The 23,801-nt window shown below is 46.9% G+C and overlaps 1 protein-coding gene across 2 annotated transcripts in view; it reads left to right on the top strand.

Moving 5' to 3' along the window:
• NOC2L (NOC2 like nucleolar associated transcriptional repressor) overlaps positions 1–23,801 on the top strand; it is a 51,676-nt gene that overhangs the window by 5,470 nt on the left and 22,405 nt on the right. For both annotated transcript variants that reach the window (XM_074161810.1, XM_074161811.1), the window contains exons 8-14: positions 1,204–1,314; positions 3,042–3,155; positions 3,861–4,049; positions 6,322–6,461; positions 11,639–11,750; positions 18,950–19,063; positions 19,218–19,319. In XM_074161810.1, coding sequence (XP_074017911.1) covers positions 1,204–1,314; positions 3,042–3,155; positions 3,861–4,049; positions 6,322–6,461; positions 11,639–11,750; positions 18,950–19,063; positions 19,218–19,319 — 882 coding nt within the window. The remainder of the gene's footprint in view (positions 1–1,203; positions 1,315–3,041; positions 3,156–3,860; positions 4,050–6,321; positions 6,462–11,638; positions 11,751–18,949; positions 19,064–19,217; positions 19,320–23,801) is intronic.

Raw genomic sequence — 23,801 nt, 5'->3', positions numbered from 1 at the left:
TCCAGAGACAATTCATAGGTTATTTCTGAAGGGAACTCCTGCCCCAGGCTAATTTTTTCTTGCGAGTGCTTCATCATGTGTCCCCCAGATTTGGAATATTAACAATGTTGAAATACTTGTTCTTCGGAAACGGAGGGAAGGGGATGTAAGGAAAGAAGACGACAGTGCTGATGTCTCTTAGCTGTAAGCTGGCAGAATGACTTAGCAGAAAAAAGTGTTTTGATCAGTAGAGCTTTTTTTTCCTCAGGTGTTGCCTCTCGCCAACGGTAGAGCTGAAGACTGCAGTAGAAAAGGAAAAGCTGGCAATGCAGTCCCATTGAAGTAACCCCTGGTCCTGTGCTGAGTGCCCTCAGTCCCAGGCTACAGTTTTTCTGGCATAGTAGTTTCTGAACAATACCTTCTCCTTTCTTTTTGGTGTGTGAGGGACCTTGCAAAGACGACCCGCTCAGTTCAGAATGTTTGCAGTGCAAGGAGGAGAATGAAGAGGAAAGTTAGAAGTAGAAAAAATGCCTCTGTTTGCAGCCACTGGGATTGCAGGCAAGAGGGGGCACTGCATCAGGCAGAACCTCTCTCAAATTGAAGTGACTTTGAGTTTACTGTTGTCTTCAAGTTAGAAACCACAAATGTCTCTGGATTTGCCTTCAGGTGGACTGAGCTGAACAACCTGGAAATACTAAGATATTGTGTCTTAAATAGTTTGTCTAAGTTTTTCCTTGAGTTGGAGTTAACCTTTTGATACCCAGTAGTATTACTGCATTTCCCTAGGATTTCTTTAATGGAAAGCTGGAAGTTGTCAGATAGCTCAGATGGTCTGTTTCCAAGCCTTGTGTAGACTGAGGGTGTCTTTGTTATACTTTGACCATTTGTAGTGAGATGTCTTAGACTTAGCTTTTGCGATATCCACAAATGAGATTTTGTGTGATGAGCTCAGGTGCCATTACCCATCCAAGTCCAGTAGCCTGAGGTCACACTTGCCAGGGGGATGTGCTTTCAGGGGAGTTATTTAACCTGCCATGTGTCCGCTCCTTTCCTGATACAGACTTTGGGGGTTTGTTTGAGCTTCTTCCTAGGGAAGTCTGCTCTTCCAGTTCTTTGGTAACACAGAAATACTTGGGAACAGCAAAATACATATGCTTAATGATAAAGGAAGAAGTAATGAGGACCATATGCTAAATGGGCTTGTGTTTTGTTTTTCCTCCATAGCTCCTGTCTTGTTTAACAGAAGCCTCAGTCGGTGTAGCAGTCCTTCAACATGTCAACTCCATAGTGCCTTATTATTTGTCCTTTCCAAAGCAGTGCCGTGTACTTCTCAAGGTAAGGTGACGTGCTATGGTATGTCGTTTGGCTCTGAGGTACTTTCTTTACCCCTTCAGATGAGCCTCTCATGGTATTTGGGCTGGATCCTATGACAGTTCAGTCTCTTGTACTCCTCTTCCCTTTTCTTTTGGTCCTGGAAAGGACTCCTGCTTCTCTTACGGGCCCTTTAGGTGCCATGAAGCGCTGTCACACTGAGGAGAGTGGGCATGTGGTTCTGTGTAACTGCTGCTAATCCCCATACAAAGTGACACGGAGGTGTTCCGGGGAAGCTGTCTGCTTCCTCATGGCAGATGGAGTAATTCCTGCCTGAGTGCTGAGTCTGGGTGTACGTCTGGGGTGGTATCTCACTCTCAAGAGCCTGGGGGTGGAATATTTTTGCAGAAACTTAGTCACAACTGCTGAGCACTTAAGAACAACAAAGGAGGCGGGGAAGAGTGGAAGAGGGCAGCAGGGTGACATTTCAATGAAAAGCTGCCACACAACATTTAAATGAGGCTGGGAAACCTTTGATAAAGATGACTGGTGTACAGTGATGGGAGGCTGTTACACCTCATAGCTGAAGGTGTAGCAGTCTGTTCACTGCTACCATAGGGGTTTTTGAGTAGGCTTTTTCAGCCTCGTAGCTGGAATCTTTCAGTTTCCTCTAGGGTTCATTAGTGGAGATAAGGTAACTAGTTTTTGGAGGCATCAGCTGTGATTGTGGTCCTGCTGTACCAGATGCTTCCTGACAGGGCCAGCCACATCCAAGAGAATCTATACTCTCAACAGGAAAGAGACCAATATATGATTGCTTTATGCAATGCAGAGATGGATAAAACTCGGATAAATGAGTTTGTGTCAATGGTGGGCTGTCTATTAGCCCAGACTTTTGTACAGTCTAACCTACCCCTCTCCAGTGGGTGTAGGTATTTTTGTGATGCGCTGGATGCTCGTCATTGTGTCTGTAGCAGTGACTAAGGGTATGTCTCAGCAGAAGTGCTGCCTTACATAGGTCTTGTCTCTGACTCCAAATCCTGCTGCTGCTCTGTCCTTTGAATTAATCGAGTGAACATCCAGGGAACTGGAATTAAGTCAGAACTACCACCAGGAGATGTATCTCAGGAATTACAACCTAGTTGCCCAGAGGGGAAAAAACTTTGATAAATTCAGAAATCAAACCCTGGTGTCTCTTCTCCGGAGACAAGTGCATCTTTAATAGCATTCTTTGAGAAACTAGAATTTGGTGTTGGTGATAACTGGAGTGTAATTGCAGTGTAGTTGTATTCTGCAGAGTTTGGCGTAAGAAAAAATCAGGTTTTTTTTTTTGTTGGGCTGGAAGATGTATTGGCCAAACGTGTAATCTAGTGTGGTGTTGCTGTCTAGGGGATGATGAGGAAGCTTTCCAAGCCTAGGAGACTGAGTCGCATGCACAGGCTGGTGCCTATGCTCAGAAGCTCAAATGCATACTTAGGCACACGAATAAAAGTGCATGTATTCTTCAGAGATGACAGTTTTGTTTATTGATTGTGGAAATGTCAACCCTTGCCTGTTATGCGGTCTCAGCTGGAGTACGAGGACAGAATGGCTGCCCGTGCTGTTGTGACTGATTCTGTGACAATTCAGCCTGCCATCTTCCTCCTCACTTGCTTTTTTTGCTGTGAAAGCAGGAAGCTCAGGCCTGTCTGTAACCAGGAAGGGGCTCTTTGTCCCTTTATTTATCTGTATCTTTTTATTTTCCATTCCAGCAAACAATTAATTTGTGGAGCACGGGTGAGGAAACAGTGAGAGTACTGGCCTTCCTTGTGCTGAACAAGATCTGCCGCTACAAGAAGGAGCTGTACTTAAGTGCCTTGCTCAAGGTAAGGCTGGTACTTGCTGCACTCTGCAGCTTTTCTTTCTTGTGTTATACGTAAAGACCTTAGAGCGTGAGCTGCAGCCTATTAGTCAGGGCAGGTGCTGGAGATGGTGCTGGCTACCTCCAGAAAATGAAACGGGAAAGAAATTCTGTGTTAGGTCAGAGTGAGATCCTGCTTCCTACTACTGCCTTCCTGTTGGAATCACACAGGGTCTTAACAGGGAAGGTCCCTATTATTCATCTGTGTACTGGCTGAATGCTCATCTTCCAAATTCTTGTAGGGTCTCCTCAAGTGCTGATGCACTCAATGCTACTGAGCTGCTCTGATCTCTTAGCTAACAGCTGAGGTTCCCAAGTGTAGATTGCTTAGGTACTGCTGTTACAGAAAGAGAACTGTGACCAACCGTAAGCATGTATGGCTCAAAGCCATCCTGCAGTTCCTCTCTTCTTGCAGGGAAGCAATGGCAGGGGCATCTCCAAGCGCTGTGCTGAACAATGTAAGGGCGCAGAAAAGATTCTGACTCCTTCCTGTCTCCCCTGAAAAAGGAGCAGACTGGATTATTATTTTTGCATATACCTTTGAAGCGCTTTGTCTTATAAAAGGAACACTTCATCCCAGGTTTGGACATACCTTTGGGTGGAGAAGTTTAGTAAAAGAATGTTTTTATACTGTTTTATGTGGTTGTATCCTGTCTTCTTTCCTGCACAGCAAATGTACATCGCATTTGTGAAGAATTCCAGATTCACCTCTCCCAATGTCCTACCCATGATCAACTTCATGCAGCGCACGCTGACGGAGATGTACGCCCTGGACACGCACACCTCTTACCAGCATGCCTTCATCTATATCCGCCAGCTTGCCATTCACCTGCGCAGTGCCATGACGATAAAGAAGAAGGTGGGTACCCGTCAGCATGGAAGGAGTGTACCCTCCTATGGGGAATGCGTGGAGAGGGGAAAATTACAGTAGCCCCTTCAGGCTTTTGGTAGCCTCTCTAAATTGTCAGTACTTCTGGCTGACCCATTTCATAACATGGCAAGGAATTTTTTGCCAGGGGTTGGGGGGCTTCAGAGATCAGCTCGTAGTTGCCTGTGTTAGTTTAGAATTTCAGTGAGGAAGGAGAGGAAAGACAACTGCAGGTTTAGAGTTACTTTTCTCTCCCCAGCTTGCAAGATTTTGTGATGCATGTTCCATCTTCTGCCTTGGGCACCCTTTTTTTGCTCTGTGAAGCTGCTGTTTGCAGCCTCTGTCGCAAAACCTCAAGGTAAAGAAGAGTAGGAACCACCCTGGTGTGTGCATCTTTCCAGTGAAGTCTGTGCTATTTAAAGGACTTAATTGAACAAAGCAGCTCAGACCTTTTGGGAGCCGCCCTGATTTCAGCCACCTCCAGTCTGACCTCGGGAATCTGAGTCAGGTTGTTAATCCTGGCTTTATGCATGTTTAACAAAACAGACCCCTATAGATTAATTGTTCAGCTGCTCCCAAACATTGCGGGATTGGTGACCGGTTAAATCTCCTGGCTCTTCAGACATGGGGATAAATGAGCAGAGATAAATGAAGTCTGGGCTGCATATGCCTTAATTGGATTCCATTGGCTTCTTACACCCTCAGTCCTGGCCCAGACAAGAACTAATTCCACTTGATTTCACAGCTGGGGAGGGTTGTAGGAACTTTAAATGACAACAGCACAACAAAAATGTACAAATCCAAGCAATAAGCCAATTAATTTAAATTGAGCAGTGGGTGGTTGTGGAAGGTGATTACAGGAGCAGATTGTTTATCTGTTCTGTGCAAGAGAAGCCGAGAACAGAACTTCTTGGTACATCTTGGTGAGCTGGGAGAGCTCTACCACTTTGAGCTGTGGCTTAGGTCCCCTGCTGCAAGGTTCGGTCCAGTGGTGGCAGTTGAGGGCTTCTGTCCTTGTTTCAGGACTTAAGCATCTTGCTTCATCCACACAAAGGAGGAGATGACATGGGCTTTGAAAGTCTGTCTGAAACAAACATGTTGGAGCTGAGGCGCCTTGTTAAGAGCAATCTCCTAAATTCTTGGTGCTGGTGCAATTCTAGGGAATACATGGGACTGCAGAACCCTTTGGAAAGGGTGTCCTTAAGGGACTCCTGGATTCTTCTGGGCTTTTATTTAAGCTGGCACATGGCAGGCAGAGAGTTGGGTCTTGCCCAAACATTCTTGAAAACCGTGTCTCTTGGATTGGTGCAAGACCTGACCCACACCTACCTCTACCAGTGAGCCAGCCTGAAATGTGGGTTCAGTGTGTCCTTGCACGTCAGGCACGCTGCTGGCCTGTTACACTGGTTTTGCTGGTAACCATAAAGACTTGGCGGAGAAACAGAGCTGAAAGTTTGATCTCAGCTCTGCTGTCTGTCGTTTTTACTCTACAATTGAGAAAAAATGAAAGTGTCCTGGGTAGGATCTTTTCCAGAAGCAGGGAGGAGTGCTGGGTCGATCATTTTGGTCCTTGCTTTGACAGTGGATAATCATAGGAACACGTTTAAAATGAACACTGATATAACCTTTCAGAGTTAGGGGGGTTTGATTAGTACAGCTAAAGGAAGGGAAGCCTTAAGTGAGAAGGACAAGCTGCTATACAACAATCAAAGGAGTTTGAGTGCAGAGAGGAGTAATCCAGATGAATTCAGATTAATTTTTTTCTTGCTTGAATCTGTAGTGTAGCTCTACACCCCCTTTTTGCTTCGTCTCTGGTCTGCTGAGGCCAGAAGGTGCTTTAGAAGGGGTACCACTTTCCAACCTTCCTACCTATGGGAGACTCAGGACTGTGGGTAAATGGAACAGTTAAAGGTTTCCTAAGGCTCAGCCACATCCCACCATCTGCTGTGAGCTGGGTCGTTAAATCATCCTTCGCAAATGAACCGTACTTGTGAAGAAAAGCAGTCTGTGTTGCTCATTATTTCCTTTAAGGCACTAACTAGTACCAAAGCATAATGTTGCCAATGTAGCATCTGAACTTGCTGGATGGTGGGTCAGCCACAAGCATCAAAGTGACAGCTAGAATGTTAATTATTCCTCTCTAAACAGTACACAAGGTACTCTTGGAGAGTAGATAAAATAAGTCCTGTAGAGAAAATGGAGCGAGCTCCTCTCAAATGCCACATTTTCAAGTTTGTGCCTCTGTTTTTTCCCTTTTATGCAGGAGAATTTCCAGTCTGTTTATAACTGGCAGTATATCCACTGCCTGTATTTCTGGTGTCGGGTTCTCAGCACAATCTATCCCAGTGAGGTCATGGAGCCGCTGATCTACCCTTTGACGCAGGTCATCATTGGCTGTATAAAGTAAGTAGGATTTTTTTCTTCTTTTGGCTATACTTCTTTCTCTTGCTTGATGTGGCAGAGCAGTTACTAAGGGGGTGTTACTCTTGTGTCATTTGGATTTAACCTTGCATGGTAGGGAATTGTGTTGAGAGCTGCTTTTGATTGAAGTATTCCAGCTGAAGATGTGTTGTTATGTTTAGGTGGTGAGAAAGTGGTGGTGTAGGTTATTCTTCCCAAGGTTATTCTTCTCTCTCTGTATAAGGAATTTCAGTTCTGCCAGATTTAGTGGCCAGTTCAAGTCCTTCCATGAGCTCTCGTGTTGAAGGAGAACCAATATCAATCTGCAGCCATTTCTGGGCAAACCTAAAAAGTAGCTGAGTAGTGCCCAGCAATGAGTACAGTAAATACTGTGAAATTCCTCTTCCTTTATGCTGCAGAATATTTGCAGGTATGGTCTGGGCACGCTTCTGAACAGTGCTAACAGGTTTTGCTATCGTTTAGTGGGAAGCTGGGGAGACCCAAAGCAATACAGTTAACTTTGGTGCTAAAAAATACATGATTATCTCTACGGCTGGAGAACTGTATCTCCAAGAAGACATTCTAGAAAGTGTCCTCTTTTTTTTTCTGAAGGAAAACTTAAAATAATCGAGTAGTCCTCAAGCATTTGTATGAAGAACTAGCCCAAGTGGGGAAGCTTGGCCTTTTAACATCCATCGGAATGCTTTGTCGTGCGTGGAGCAGTTGCAGCACTAGGTGGTATTTCTGTGTTGCTGAGTGCTCTTTCCAAGAGGTTATAGCTGTCTGGCTATTTCCAAGGAGAACCATCCAAGTGCAAGCATGCCATGTATAGCAGTTTCTGACTGTCTCAGAGCTGAGCTATTTGGAAAAAAAATGAGGGAGGAGATGGGGACTTGGTTTTGGAATCTAAGTCTGTTTAGATACTTTTAATTTTATTTTTTTTTCTTAAAATATGCACACCAGTAGGAAAGCCTGCTCAGGTATCTCTGGTAGTATGAAAGCTTTTCTCATTTGTGGGGTTTTGGGGATTGGTTTTGTTTTAGGGGTTTGGGGTTGCTTTTTTTTTTTTTGTTATTTCCAGAGTATTGACCAGGTATAGTGCTCTGTGTTTAAGCTTGCTGAACTCCGCTGGTTCCATTAATAGAGTTGAACCACGGTGGGATTTCTCCTAGTGGTGATGATGGAATCCCAGTGTGTTGGTGTGTGTGAATTCAGAGACCAAGGGGAGATGATACCAACCAGTAATCACACATTGTGCAGTAGTGAGGCTCTGTTTTGAGGTAGGATGCAGGGTAGATGATGGCTCTCTGCTCTGTCTAGAAGTTGCAACCTGAATAATCTGGACAGATTATCCTCCCAACTGTACAAATTGGCAAGGAAAAATGTACTGACTTGCCTCAGTACCTAACAGTGCCACAGTACAGAATCAAGTCCTCATCTTTAGCTCTGTAAACATAGGTGCATTTTTTTGAGCATATCTGTTAGAATTTGAAAAACTAGGACATATTTATTGTTTTTAGTATGTCTCTGCTGAAAATTTTTCTTTTCCCCATCAGTTTATATGTTTATATATGCAACTTTTATGCTTTGAAATGGCTGTTAATAACGAGCATCGGGGGAATTTCTGAATCTCTGGTGATCTTTGAAATCCTGTTAGCTCTGTTAACCAGATTCTCAGCTTTAAAACGCCACCCGCCTGCTCTTGAAAAACTCCCAAGTGGTGATGAAGATAAGCAGATTTAAACGATCGTTAGAGCATGCATACATCCCTCTTCCCATCCCCCATGTCCACAGGCTGCTTCCCGCTGCTGTTGGAGAGCTTTACTTGTCCCCTGGACTAATCTAAGTGGTTTCCTACCTGTCCAGGCAAATAAATCAACTATCTGGGGCCAAGGAAAGGCGAATCGGGTGAGTCTCAGGAAGAGCAGTCAATAGAATTTCTTAGCATCTGTGACGGACAGGGCTGCTGGGCATGAAGTGCGGTTACTGTCTGACAAGGCTTCAAAGATTTGGGAACCCAACAGATGGGTTTTAGGGTGGGGAAAATAGAAATAGATCCCACCCTGGATTCCATACTGAGCCAAGGCAGTGTCCAGCGTACAAAAAGGAGGTAGGAAGGGTAGCAGATGTGGGAGTGATGTGGCTCCATGGGCATCAGCCTATATCCAGGATCCCTCCTGGGTACGGCAGACTCTTCTCAGTGCTGGTGGCTGTGCTGTCCAAACTGGGACTCGCAAGAGTCAAGTCTCTGGGCCACATCCCCTGGTGTAGATACCCGTCTTTACCAACTGTGTACAGAAAAACTCAGGTTGTTTCTGTTTGAGGTGAGAAGATAAACTAGTCTAGCCTGCAGTCAGGGTTTTTCTGTTTCATGTACCACGCTATGCACTTCTGGAAGGTCATCAGACCTTCAGAGGGGTTTGCGTCTGCCTTGGGGCTGCTTAGTGTCTGCCTGCTGCCAGCGGGCTTCCTGGTGGAGATGGTGGGAAGGAGCTGGACCCCTCTCTTTGTTCCCCTGTGCCGCTCAGCTTCAAGAGCTGTGTGAGCAGATGTTGGGACAGGATGCTGCGCAACATCTGGAAGATCTTCTTGCACTTGTGCTCCTGCCATGGTGTGTGCTCTGGGGCAGAGGGTGGCAGTGCTGGGAGGCAACACCCCACCTTCTTTCTCCAGTGCCTTTTGTACCGGGAGGTGGCGCCTGGCTCCAGCGAAAGGGCAGTGAGCCTGTGTCCATCTGTCTATGGGACAGACTGTGTCTCTTTATGTCACCCTGGCCTCTTACCTGTGGGGAATGGGGAGAAACCACCATCCAGCATGGTTTTTCTGCTCTGGGCGGGGACCAGGGCAGAATTTGAAAAGTGGTGAAACAAGGTAACTAACAGAAAAAGGTTTCCTGCTAAAATCAAAATTGGCTCCCTCATTTTCTTGCTCCCTTTTCTTGCTTTCCAGCATATAAAATGCATTTAAACTATTTTTAATAGTACATATTATTCAAATGGACCCCACATATGTCTAGAAGTTACCTGTGCTCAAAATGTGGTCCAGGGAATGTGGACTACTGAATGGAGAAGTGCTGGAATTGGTGGTTTCTGACATCTGCGATGCTGAGAAGAGCCTCATTGCTGAGTTTGCTCTGAAATTGCTATGTTTTATGCTTTTTCTCTGCCTCCGTAGTCCATAAGTTCCTCCTGCTGATTTGTGTGCTTGCATTTGTCTGAGTTCATGGTTGGGGTTTTTTGCAGCAGAGTTGTTGCAGAAGCTCCTGTCCTCTTATGCCTCTTCCCCTCATCCCACAGTGGTTTTCTGACCATGTCTACTTGGATTTCTACCTTGCTTCCAGTCTGAGCTATAAGGATGAAGTTCTTCCCTGGCTTATAGTTAAATAAGGTTTTTAGGTGCCCATTAAGTTTTGATTTCTGGCCTCTCAGCATGTACAGGAGAGAAAGCAGGTTATAGCCTCCTCCACAGAGAAAGAAGCACAGCCTTGGTGTCCCGGAGCAACTTCCCTTGGTGACCTGGCCTGGTGGGGCAGAGGCTGATGTTGAAAGAAGCTTTCTTTGTCCTCTCTAGCCAGAGGAAGATTGTGGTCACCCAGGAATATAACAGTAAGGAGCTCTAGCAAGTGAAAATAAGCCTTGAGAAGACTTTAGGCTGTTCTTTACACCACAGCCTGTGCCCTGGCTACATGGGAGAAGTAGAGCAGGCATTCCAAGAGCTAGTAATGGTAAGAAATTAGAGTGCACTCTCTGCTGAGATGAAATGTGAGTCGGTTGAACCCCCAAGCTGTGTCCTGTAATGACAAGGCAGTTGGACCTTCCGCAGCAGAACTGGGACCCAGCTGTGTTTTGTATTCCCTGTGCATCCAGCCATTGCGGAGTTGAGCAGATTGTTGCATCGCTGCGCACTCTTAAAATTAATGGTCTTGGTTTACAGTAAATCTATACACTTAACAGGTTTATTCCTCGATCAATTAATTCCTGAGAATGGCTTTCGTCATCTCCAGTGGTGCCAGATCAGGGGTGCAAAGTAGATTTATTTCTATAATGGATCCAATGATAATTATTTCACTATTTGGAGGGGGGCAGATGCAGGTGATTTATGGTGCCTGGTCAAGCATTTCTTTTTTTTCTTTTTTTTTTTTCCTCTCCTGGATTGCTCAGCAAGCTCTTTGGAGAGGGGAGGGATTCATTTATCAGACTTGAGCCTGTTGTCTGGGAACTGAGGGGTTTTTAAAAAAAAAAAAAAAAAAAATTAAAAAAATCCTTGTTAATGCTGGAGGATCCATGTCTTCAAGTACAGGTCATCCAGAGTGAGAGGTTTCTAGAGTGGTACAATAATGAGGTCCCGTGTCTTTTAGAGATGGCTCTGCATTCTCCCTTCTGCTGCTGGTTTACGTGATGCTTCTCAGTCCCAACCTTACAAAGGGAGTTGGTTCTACTTCTTTCTTAATACCTGAGTGTATAATGGTTTGAAACGTGGGTCAAAGAAAGTCTGGCCTCTTCCCCTTCACACTGATCACTGGCTGTTCAAATGTACATATTGCCTCTCTGAAGGAGATGGGAATAGCTCGGGTCCTCCTCTGGACTGGAGAGAGCTGAACAGATTGGGCTGTGAGAGGTCACTGTCCTTTCTGATGTGCTGGTCACTGCTGGTCCAGCTCCTGCCGCAGTGACACTCCACACTAAGAAGGTCGCTGTTGAGGTGACAGCATGAATTCTGTGGGTACACAGAGGGTATGTAGCCTGAAATGGGAAATATCTTCCTCCTCGTAGTCCCTCTGGTATGCTGTCCTTGAGGAGTCTTTTTCTTGGTCAAACTTGCTGTTTTAGATGGGCATTTTACTGATGGTTCCTGTCACTTGCACACCTACTTGTGATGGGAACATGAGAGCTGAAAGTGTTGAGCTAAACAGCATCACTGATAAACTTCATCTTCAAAGCTGTTGTCTTGTAATGCTTTCTCCCAGTAGAAGCTGGAATTTGTATGTTAGTGTGATAGCTTTAACGTGTGTAAATTTTATTTCCAGCTATGGGGTAGCTTCATCAGCTCAAACATTTTGCTGTGCAATACTAAAGCTCTCTCTTTTGTAGAGTAGGAAGGATTCTCAAGTGTCACTGGAAGCTGCAAGTGCAGTTCCTCTATAAACTTGACCTAATATCCTTTCTTTTTTTCCTCTCCAGGCTGGTACCAACGGCTCGTTTCTACCCTCTGCGCATGCACTGCATCCGTGCTCTTACACTGCTGTCTGAGAACACCAGGACCTTCATCCCAGTGTTACCATTTATCCTGGAGGTTAGTTGGTTCCTGCTGACCTCACAACGGCTGATGCCCGTTACCTAATAAGCCCGCTCACTTTCTATATCTACCAACAGCTCCCAAAATCACCCAATTTCCTTCCTAAAATCCCTGGCAAACAGCACTAGACAGAATGTATTGTTTGGTTAGCAAATAGGATTAAACTTTTATTGGCCTGTGAGCAGAGAGTATCTGAGATCAGCTGGGTGCAAAAATAGATTCCTAGGTGGTTTAACTAATGCAGCTGGAGTAGGCAAAGGGTTTGCCAAAGAAGAGATTTGGAGATTCAAGTGGTTGCAGTAACTCCCCAAGCTGTTGTTGCTTGATCCTGCTGCTGTGCTCATATCTTAGCAAAAGGAAGAGTTTCTCCTGTCTGCAGACAAAGGGAAATGGAAGGAAAAAGCCCTTCAAGAATTAATAACTTTTTTAGGAAAAAAGATCTCGGTGAACACAACCGTGCACTATGTTTGAAATACTGGCACTAAGAGACCACCCAGCCTTTCCCAAATACCAGAGGCCTGGTATCTCTCCACATAGGTGTCTCCAGCCTTGCTGCTGTAGGAAGGTGGTACAGAAGTGGTGCAGCCAAATCTCACTGAAAAAGCATGAGCAAGACGGGGTGGGGAATGAGAAGCCCCGGTAGGTCAGCGTGAGGCTGGATACTGAGGAGGAGGAGGAGGGAGGGAGATTTCTATAATAAATGACCCCAGTCAGCCGGGCTCATTCCTAACCAAGTTCTGTTGAAGCAAAGGCTTCTGTGGGTTTGTGTTGTAAACGTCCTGTGCAAACCACATCCTCTGAGTCTGTGGAAGGCAGCGATGTTTATAAATCACCTCCTGCTCTCCCGCCTCCTCCGCTGCTCCCTGGCCTGTGTGGCTTTGCCATTCGCCTGCTTCCTTCCTCTTGTTCATGCATATTTGAAATTCTGCCAACCAGATTTAATGATAGAGGCATCTCCCCTCCGGGGCAGTGCAGCTTGGGGTGAGGATGGTTTCTCTGCTTTGTACTTTTTAGTGCTCTGAGAGATAAAGCCTTTTTCTCCTCAGAGCCCCCCCTCCTGCCCCTCTTTGCATTCTGGCCCCGGCACCTTGGCTGTAATTTGTGTGTCGGGCCCCAGCCAGACGTTACCACACCACACGCTGAGCTTCCTCCCGGCTTCCACAAGCCCCTGCCCACATCCGATCCTGCTGTGTTTGTTTGCGAGGCACTGCTCTGCTTAGCTTGTCCAGGTGTTGGTGACAGGGAAAAGATGGGGGCAGGGTAAATGTGTGCATGTGTGTTGCTTGCATACTCTTCCATGTTACTTTAGTGATTATTTTGTTTTAAATTCTGTAACTCAAGGTGACTGGTATGATGTCTAACTCCAGTATCTCCCTGCAGCTGCCAGCCTTTCCCTTCTTCCTGCCTATCTCCTGCCAGGGATCCCAAATATTCTGTCGAGTTCACAAGAGCATTCAGGGCTATCTGGCTGGATCTCTGCTTCATAGAATCATAGAATGGTTTGGGTTGGAAGTGACCTTAAAGATCATCTAGTTCCAACCCTCTGTCCTGGGCACTAGACCAGCCTGCTCAAAGCCCCATCCAGCCTGGCCTTGAACACTTCCAAGGATGGGGTATTGATATTCCCTTGGTGCTTCCATCTTTTCCCACCTCCCTCCTCTTCTCTGCTACAGAGGTATCCGAGCACAACCCTTAGTGTGTCTCCACAACTGTCTTCAGGCAGGAGATGTATTCCTGCTGTGCAGATGAGATGGTAGGAAGCTTTAGCACACAGAGGGGCGGTGACCTGCCCGAAGTCCCAGGGTGGCTGTGATGATGCTGGGAGGAGAATCTGTGTGTTCTGATGCCCAGCCTAGTGCTTTAACTATGAGCCAGTTTCTACCAGCCCACAAATCCAGCAGTCAATAGTTCCTTCCCACACCATAGCATGAAACAAAATCCATTTTAAGCCTATTATCCAAACCATCATGAGATTGAGGGATCTGATCAGTGTGTTGGTACTAAGCAGGAGTAGATTTGAGGGGCGTGACTGGGGCTGGGGGAGCAGAATGAAGCCTTCCCCAAAGTAGTTCCATTTGATAGGAAGGAGGAAAGGCTGCTCTGTCACTGTCGCAAATGAATCTAAGTGCAGTAAAAGAATGGCTGTGGAGTTTGTGACTGTTTTGTGCACTTCTTGGAGAGGGCTTTGCATGGCCTTAGAATGTAGATTCTGTGAAGCTTCCTGTGTAACTCTGTTTCCTTTCCCCTCTCCATCAAGGCAACCCAACCCTTGTCTCAGCCCTGTTGCTGCCATGCTTTCGAGAGATGGCAGATTGAATGTTTGTGCAATTCCCGTAGGAACAGGAATTCCCCAAGCCCCTGCCAGCAGAAATGAGAGCTGGCTACTTGATGCTGGATGGGGCTTTAAGCAACCTGCTCTAGTGAGAGGTGTCCCTGCCCATGGCAGGGGGGTTGGAACTAGATGATCTTTAAGGTCCTTTCTAACTCTAGCCATTCTATGATTCTATGATTCTATGCATCTTGATAAGGGCTGATGCTCCCAGTGTGGGCATCCAGTGCTGTCTCCTCTCTTACTCTGTGTTCCAGGATGGAGCTAACGGAGCAGCTTGCTAAAATTACATCTTGGGTAGGAGGGAGGTGGCTTGGGAGAGTGTAAAGCAGGCAGGCTTTTATTTTCGTATTGTTACTCTTCTTGAAGGGCCTGTGAGATCCCAGGCTTTTTTTTTTTTTCCCCCATCACTTCAATTATTGTGTGACAGGCATTAGTTTCTGCAGGAGGAAAATTGGTGGCTCATCTGCTGGAAGGCAGGTATGGATAAACAAGGTGGAAATCTCCCCACAGGCAGAGTTCACATGCCAATTTAAAATCAGCTTCCCCTGCGGAGGGATGGGAGAGGAGGTTAACCCTGATGTGCTTAAGAGGGCATGAGTTTTTCACTTTGACACTTAAATGGCTTGAGTCTGGTTTTGGGCGTGCAGCTTGCTTCGGAGAAAGTCCCCGGGGGCTTGGAGTGCAACATATATGGGAGTGGGCAGCAGATTGTGTCAGAGGAAATGGGCTGATGTGAAGATTGTAGTTGGAGAATTGATGATGCTGGACACCGTCATACATTTAAGCACAGATCTGAAATTAGTTTTCTACAAGACACGGGCTCTTTGCCTCCTTTACGCAGCGAGGAAAAACTGTAACTTTGGACAGACTAAGCTGAACCGCTGCACCAACTGAAGACGCATCTTTCCTCCTCCTCATTCTCCTCCCTCCACCGCTGTATTGTAGCTCTTAAAATCTGGATCACAGCCCTGCAAGTACCAGGCATTGTTTGAGTGAAATCATGCCTGACCAATCTAATAGACTTCTACAGCGAGATGACTGGCTGAGTGGATGACAGGAGAGCAGTGGATGTTGTTTATCTTCTCTTTATCAAGGTTTTGGATACCATCTCCCATAACTTCCTCGCAGACAAGCTGATGAATTACAGACTAGATAAGGAGCCTGGGAGGTGTATTGACAGCTGGCTGAGCTTCCAGACTCATGTGGTGATCAGTGGGTGAAATCTAAGCAGAGGCCACTAGTGGCATACCACGGGACCGATACTGGTTGTCATGCATTAATGGTTTGAATGGTGGGGCAGAGCTTGCAGGTGATAGGAACTTGGAAGGAGTTGTTGATACACCAGATAAAGGTCTTGCAGTTCTCAGGGACCTTGACAGGTTGGAGAAACTGGCAGATGGAAACCTCATGTAGTTCAACAGAAAGGCAATGTCGTGCACCTGATGAAGAATAATTCCATAATAACAACATCCTGGGGGCTGACTGGAAAGCAGCTTTGCAGAAATGGACATGGACAACAAGTTGATCAAGAGCCAGTGATACCCCCTTGCAGTAAAGAAGGCCAAGGGCAAGCTGGGCTGCATTTGGCAGAGCTTTGCCAGCTTTGACTGTGGTCTTTGCCCTCTGCTGAGCAAGAACAAGACCACAGCTGGAGTGCTGTGTCTAGGTCAGGACTCTCCAGGATGAGAGACATGAACATCCTGGAGTTTTTTGTTGTTTTGGTTTTGTTTTGTTTTTCTGTGAGGGTCACTGAGCTCTGGCACAGATTGCCCAGAAACGTTGTGGAGTCTCCATCCTTGGAGATACTCAAAAACAATCTGGATATGGTCCTGGGCAGCTGGCTCTAGGTGGCCCTGCTTGATGACTGTCAGAGCTGTCTTGCAACCTCAACCATTCTTTAAATAAAGAGACTGAAGCCAGATTTTACTTAGTGGTGCTTAGTGACAAGATGAGAGGCAATACACAGAAAATGAAATACAGGAGGTCCTAGTTAAGCATTAAAAAAACCCAAACAAACAAAAAAACCAAAATAAAACCCAAAACGCCAGCAATTTTATATGGTGAGGCTGGAGCAGGTTGCTTAGATAAAAAACGGAGTGTCTGTTGTTGGAGATGTTCAGAATCTGACTGGACATGGCCCTGAGCATCCTGTTCTACTTGAACCTGCTAGATGACTTCCAGAGGTCCCTTCCAACCTTAACTGTTTTGTGTCCAAGTGCTTCAATCCAGCTTCTGCAGAAAGTTGGGCAGCTTGTCTGAACTTGACATTAATCAGACTCTGCTGAAGTCGCTTAATTAGGCTGTCTCAGCCTGTCCCTCTGGTGACCAACAGCCAAGGGGAAGCTGCTGGCAGGCCCAGCAAAGCCCCGTGTGCTGGCCGTGAGCTGGCCCAGGGCAACTTTAGGGTGATCAAAGCAGATGCCTGGAGGCTTTTGCTAGAGCCTGGGAGAAGGAAACGTGGGGTGGATGGAGCGATACGGTGGGTGCAGAGCTGCTTCTCTGGTTTGCACTCTGGCAGTAAAAACAGTAAACTCTGTATCTGAGCACTCTTCCGACTATCCACGTGGAAATCATCTGTGAGCTTGAGATTTGCCAAAAATCCTTCTCCTTCCTGCCTGTGCTACCCTGTCCTTTCCTCTGTCTGCTAGTGGTTATAGCTTAAGCCAAATTGTTGACTTTTGACATTTTCTGGCCCTCTAGTCCCTCATTATCACCTTTCCACCCTGCCACAGGATTCCTAGACACCAGTCATCCTCTGCTTCAGTCTGGCCGTTAGCTGATCCCTTCTGCGCAGCCTTGAGATGGGAACCACATTTTCCCGCCTTCCCACACATCCTGACCGGCTCCCTTCCACCTCCTGGGAGACTTTCAAACCCTCTGGTTGCATTTCCCCGCTTGCCCAGCGGCATGTTAGAATCCCACAGAGCCCGATGCCTTTTGCTTTAATGTGTCTGACCTCAGGGATCAATACTACTGTTTTGGCCAAAGAAATAACCATGCATAACGAGGTTTATAGCATCGATTCCCTAGGCTAGGGCTCTTTGTTTTCACAAGCCACCAAGCTTGTCCCTCCCTTCCAAATAACCTGGATTGACAAATAAAATGTAAAAAAATCAATAGTCGTCTCCATGCTTTTTCTGGCCTGGGGGTATCTATGTGACCTGAACGCCCTCCCTTTCCTCCTCGCCTCACCCTCTAGCAATCAGTGCGCTCCATCCCCACCTCGCTGGGCTGGTTGGGGTCTGATGATGAATGTGTCGCTGCTGCAGAGAGGGACTAGAAATTATTTCCTACTCAGGAGCATGATTTAAAAGCATTGGGGATGGGGAGGAACTGTAGGCTGCTTTTGAGGTGCTCAAAAATATGGGTGGGCAGGATAATTCTCCTCATCAGCCCCCCTCAATGGTTGTCATCAGATATGCAAATGATTACCAATTGTTGGCTGATTTTTATTTTTAAAATTGAGATCGCCTCCCTTGATTGCCACTTGTTATCCCCTGATGGGGATCTCTGGGACTCTGCCCCACATCAAGTGGTTTTTTGCAGTTCTTATCATCTTTCTCCTGAGGTCTGGCGCTACCAGGCTGGGAAAGGGCGTATTTGTATCACTGCTCATTTTAGAAGCCTTTTGCTCCTTCCTATATCATAGCTTCAGAGCAGCACAACACACATAACGTACCCTGTTGCCTGCCCAGGGCAGTGGGGACCAAGGCAGATTCTGGCTCTGACTGATTTCGGCAGAAAATAGCTTTCCTCTGTGCTACACGGAGCCTTTTTGGGGAAGCAAAGAATGGAAATTCTCATTGATTCATGTTACCCTTCTCCTGCTGAAGCTGGAAAACTTCATAAAAGCAGGGAGCGGAGGAAAAGGCTTCCATAGTTTTTGGTCATAATTACAGTTTAAGTTTTAAGGTGATAATGGTTCTTCTTAAATAAAATCAAACCTGAGATGCCACCCTGGAGACCCAGTGACACGCACATATGTAAACTTCCTCTCCATTTTCTTCTTTCTGCTACACGAGCTTCATACCTTCTGTTTTGGAAATACTCCTTTCTCCAGCCATTATCATGAAACAAGGTCTGGAAAAACACAACAGCAAAGGTGCAGGTCTGCCTTTTGACATTGCATACTAGTCTGCTGGGCATCCAGCTGTACCCTGGAGCTTGTGTGTGCTCATCATTTTGATAAGCAGGGTTCATGGTCTCCTTTCAAGCTCTGGGAAGGGGCCAGTTTTTCTCCATGTCCGTTGCTATAAAATGAAATGTCTCCATGGAGAATAATATATATTTATTCAAAGGCTGTTCAGTTATCATTGGTACAAGTGACACCAATGGGAAACGTGTTAGAATAGAAACCTTGCCTGGCAAGGGGGTGTTTGTGAAAAGGACTTAGTGGTCTCTCTGCTTCCTGGGACAATTATTTTAGTGACAATAAAAGGGTAATGGATTTGGTGTAAGCAATATTTAGTCTCTCTATTGAAAAGCTGCTCACCTTAAGGGATGGCTCCAAAATACACTCAAGCTTTGTAGTACAATCTTTCTGACCATGAGAAGCGTGGGTCTGAAGAACAAGCCTCTAGTTTCTTGTGCTGTTGCCTGTGTTGGTTTCCTTTTTACCTTACGCTTGTGTGGCATTTTTCACACTCAGATCTCTAAAGCTTTGAGCCTGGTTGGTGTTTACTCTCCATCTGCCCTTTGCTAGGGTATTTAAGCAAGCTGTGGGACAGTGATCAGAAGAGGCAAGCTGGAATCAGGATTTCTGGATAGTCTTCTCAGCTCTGTCACCAGCTGCGTGATCTTAGTTGAGTCATTTGGTATCTGTTTTGTTTTGCGGCATGATTACAATCAGTTTTTTCTCTTGTAGGTTTTCCAACAAGTGGATTTCAACAAGAAGCCAGGACGGATGAGCGCTAAGCCTATAAACTTTGCAGTCATCTTGAAGCTCTCCAATGTCAACCTGCAGGAGAAGGCCTTCCGAGTAAGTGGAACCCCAGTGGCCAACAGTGCAGCAAACTGCCCTACCAGTATGCTTTGTGTTCCTGTCCCATAAGGCTGGAGACTCATTTCCCAGTCTGATCGCTGTAGGGCTTAGTTCCTATCTGATATCTCTTATTTCTGCTTCCCATACCCAGGATGGACTCATCGAACAGCTCTACGACCTGATGCTTGAGTATCTCCATTGCCAAGCCTACAGCATTGGATTCCCAGAGTTGGTTCTCCCCACTGTCATTCAGGTAAGGTGTAAGACGTTTCTCGGTCATGCCATGAATGTGCACAGAGTGGGATAAAATCGTTTAAGCTAACAGTGATCTCAAGGTGGGCCTCACAATGTGAGGACAGAGCCATTTACCTTTTCTTAATTATAATTTTTCTTTACGTTTTGGGGAATTCTTGGGGAGGAACAGAGGCATCGCATCTAATTAGAAGCCTGAAGGCAGGTGAAAGTGGCTGTGGAGTTAGCCACTCTTTGGGGAGCCAAAGTGGAACAGAGTGCTGCAGAGCTGCTGTAGAGGTGTGGTTTTGATTAACGAACACAGATGAGTTCTTGGCAATTCAGGGTTGTCCAAACCTCTATATTGTCTCAGAGCAGTACCCGTGCTCTGTGAGCCTGTGCTTTTCTGTGTCTCACGGCCTCCCTCTCGTGCTGTCCACAAGATGGCAATCTTCCCTCCTTTCACAGGGTCTCCATCAATGGGGGCACTTTCTCCCCAAATCCCTCCATACACAGCAGGACAATTCCCATCTCCATCCCTCCTCCTTGCTGCACCGAACGGCAGTCCTGCAAAATAGTCTCCTTTGCCTCTCCCCTGGCATTCCACGGTGCAGGGTGTTTTTCCCAGCTGCTTCATGTTTACATACTTCATCGTCCGCAATAAAACTGCCTAATAGTGCTGTGCGTGTGGGTGTGCTGTGCGTAATCCTTCCCTAATACCTTGCTGGCTGGGTGGCTTCAGTTTTCACTGAGCGGCGACCTCTCTGCTTGGAGCAATAAGATTTCTTAGCGCAAACGTGTTGGAACTTGTTCCCTCCCTTCCTCCTAATCCTCTCTATTTTTAACTCGTGAGGGGCAGGTGCCATGCAAGTTTGGCAGAGGGCTGCTGTTGTATCCTCCGTGGGGACATGGACCTCTGCTTTGCTTTCACAGAATCACAGAATGGCTCAGGTTGGAAGGGACCTTAAAGATGACATCAAGTTTCAACCCCCTGCTGTTGGCAGGGACACCTCCCACTAGACCGGGTTGCTCAAAGCCCTGTCCAACCTGGCTTTGGTGTCTGCCCTGAGCCCCCGTGTCTGCGCACCGTGTTGCTGTGATGCCTCTGGTTGACGCGGGAGCAATGTCTCGGCTGGGACCCGCTGGCTGCTGGGGGTGGGGTGGGGGACGGACAAATCTCCTTGTTTCTGCTGCATGCAATAGGCTGGCATCTGTCAGGCGCAGGGCTCTTGGCTGTGTCCCTGCAGCCTGGCACAGGCCACTGCCTGGCTGGCAGTGGGCTGCTTTGGCTAATGTGAGCTGACAGGCGCTCTCTGTGCGAGGAGAGCAGCTCCCGCGCTCGCTCTCGCTTCGCGTGCTTCTCGCTTATCGGCGGCGAACAAAGCCCTTTCCTCTCCGCCAGCAGCTGTCGAGAGCATTGAAGCTGTCGGAGCCGATGTTCTAGCTGGAATGAAAAACGGCTGACGGCCCTCTGGCACCAAGCGCCCTGTGGCTTCCAAACACACCCTGAGACCAGCCTGTATTTCTGCAGAGAATTAATGCTATCGGATTCCTATTTGGCTGCCACTAACCACAGCCTTGTGGCGTCTGCTGGGCTGGGGTGCTGAGGTTAGCTTCCCAAAATCTCCGAGTCTTCGGGAAAGTGTGTTGGGGCGGGGGGAAGGTTTTTCTCCTGGAACGGTTCCAGTTAACTGTAAAAATCCATCTGTCCTGATTCTTCCTCCCCGATGAGCTCACGCTTCTCTCAGTGCCGTGTCGTAGGGGCTGTGTTCCAGCTGGCGAGGGTTGCGTTCCTCGTCTTCTGGTCAGCGGCTTTGGGAGAAGCTAGGCTGAACTGCCTTCAAGCTGAACTTTCAAACCTCCTTGCCTGGAAGGCAGGAAGCACCCGGGGAGATCAAAGGAAAAGGAGAGTCAGTAGGAACCAGGAGACAGTTCAAAGGCTTCTGTTCTGCCCAGCCACTGGGACGACCCCATGGTGGTCAGTGCCTCCGCAGGCTGGTAAGGAGCTCTGAGCTTGTGCGTCTGGATGCTCAGAAGAGGCTGCCTTTTCCCTCCTCTAGAGCCCGGAAAGGCAGAGGTGGGAGGTTAAAGGGAAAAACTGGGCAGGCATCAGTAAGGAGTAGGTTCTGCTGGGTGGAGGCAGGAGGTGGCACGATCCAAGCGTGACTTGCAGCGAGACAGAAGGGCAGGAGGTGCCGGTTTGCTTTGCCAGCAGCCACTTGTACTGTTGCTTGTTCTCTGTCCCCTCTGCTGTTTGTGAGCAGGGGATTTGGCTCGATTTGGGTTCCCTGGAACACGCACCCCCAGTTGCTTCAGATCATTTATAGTTCCCTGTGTCGTTTACAGTAAGAGGAGCTGGTTTTTTGCTGTGGTCTCTGCTGGTATAAACCATTGGTGTTTAAGGCTGGCAGTTCAACAGAATCAATCCCACTAATCACAGAGCTGCTTAACTAGGAACCAACGTGAGATGTTAATGACATATACGCGCACACACACATGCATGTTCTGATTGTTTTATTCTGAAAAGATATGGTTGTTGTATTTGGCACAGTGGAAAAAGGCATACAGAGTCCCTTTCTCTCTCTCTCTCCTCTATCTTCTTTTACCTTCTTGGTTGTTCCCTGCCTCTTAACACAGGCCTGAGATCTCATTACGTTTCTTTAATATCTGTGGCAGATAGTGGTGGGACTGTGAGGGATTGCAGGGGTAGGAGAGAGGCAGGGGAAAGAAGAAATGAAGCATATGGCTGTGAGAACGAACACACAACGCCAAACTGCACAGATAGAGCCTGAGATTTTGCAGGATTTCTGGTGACACTTCTGCAACGAAAGAAAAATGATAATGTATGTGGCAGCGGATGAAATGGATCTGGGGCTGCAGCTGTGGGGATCAAGTGAGATAAATCAAATGACAAATGCATCCCTCAGTGGAGATAAATATGCAGCACCTATAAAAAATAAATATTTTAGAAAGGGGGGGGTGAGGATAGGACAGCCTTCGCCAGCAGAAGAATAGTTTCGCTGATGGTTCCTTTGTACTTGTTTGATGGGCTGTTTGCTTTGTGGAAAGGGGGAAAGATTCATTTTAACTCCCATTTGTCTGAGTTGGATCTATGATGGCAGGTGGCGTATGCTGGGGATAATGGGACAAGAGAAGCCCCTACTGCTGGGTAACAGGGGACATTCTCCACATGTGTCCCAGACAGCAGATCCTGCAGCAATATACCCATTAGGAGAGCAGTGTCCTGATAGAGAGGGACTAGGGGTGACTGTCAGCTCTTGATTAACATTTAATACCTGCCCACTAGGCACGTAAGATCAAGCCAACGTGTAGGCTTGAAAGGAGGGAGACATCTTGCTCCTTCCCCCAGCTCTGTCTTTTGAGGCAGAACATTTGAAGCCCTAAGTGGAGAAGGCAGAATTGTATTTGCTGACTAGAAACCCTTTGTCTCTATCATGAGAGCATCTGCAGGTCCCAGCTGAGCTGAAGGTTCAATTGTGGTTAACCATTTTCTTCTGTCTTGTCAGATCCCTTTCTCTAAATCAAGTGCCTGGGTAGTGTGTGTGTAAATATATATGGCTCTAGAAAAGAGCTTGGCCTGCAGAACTGGGACAGAGTACTTCTCTTAGGGTTGGTGAAAACTGTTAGCAGACAGTGTAGTAGACTGGAATTCAAGCCACGAGTCAATCTGGACACCCCTATCTCTCTCTCTGTCATCAGGAGCATCCACTGTTGCCTTATGGGACGTGTCAGAGCAGTGCAGTGGTGTTGGAGGGTCGTTTGTATTGGGAGGGGAAATCTTTGGTGGCAAGAAAAGAGGTTTGCTTGAGATTAAAAAACAAAACGCAAAAATGTGCTCTGTTTGCAATGAAGTCTGATTGTCTGAGAGTAATGAAGTGTGTTTTGGGTGCAGAGGGGGGGCAGGAGCAGATCCTCTGTGAGCAGGATGGTCCTTGCCCTTTCAGGCAGCAGTAGGGTTTGTGGTTTTCTGGCAGATTGGCGCTTATCCTTAGGGTTACACATAAGGCTTTGGGTCTGAAAGAAAGAATTATCTAGGAACATGCTGCACAAATTGACCACAAGGGAGGGTGTTCTGTAAATTTTTGTGGGGTGGTGGGTGTCTGGGTTTGCGCCCTTGAAAACTCAGTGGTGCCAGCTGGAGTTGGCTTGGTAGAGTCAGACATTAAGCAAACTTCACCCTACGTGACTCTGCAGATGGCCATCTATCCTGACCCACAGCTCTGCTGCTTAGCACCACCACATTTTCCCACCGAGGTATGCCAAAGATCCTTTACTCCCAGTCCACAGACACTTCCACCCCAAATTTAAATCTTTTCTCCAACTCTGCTTTCAATCCCAGCCACCAGTCTCATCCACAGCCTCTTGTATTTGGCATTCCCATTCCAGTATCGACTGGTGTTCTACAATCTTAACCCACAGACAGCTTTCCCCATTCTAATCCTGGCTTCCCTGTGTTTTTGACCATCTAGAATCCACAGGGATC

This window comes from Numenius arquata, chromosome 20, assembly GCF_964106895.1.
Source record: "Numenius arquata chromosome 20, bNumArq3.hap1.1, whole genome shotgun sequence".
Taxonomy (NCBI): domain Eukaryota; kingdom Metazoa; phylum Chordata; class Aves; order Charadriiformes; family Scolopacidae; genus Numenius; species Numenius arquata.
Note: the sequence above shows the minus strand (reverse complement) of the source record. Positions and strands in the feature narration are given on the sequence as shown.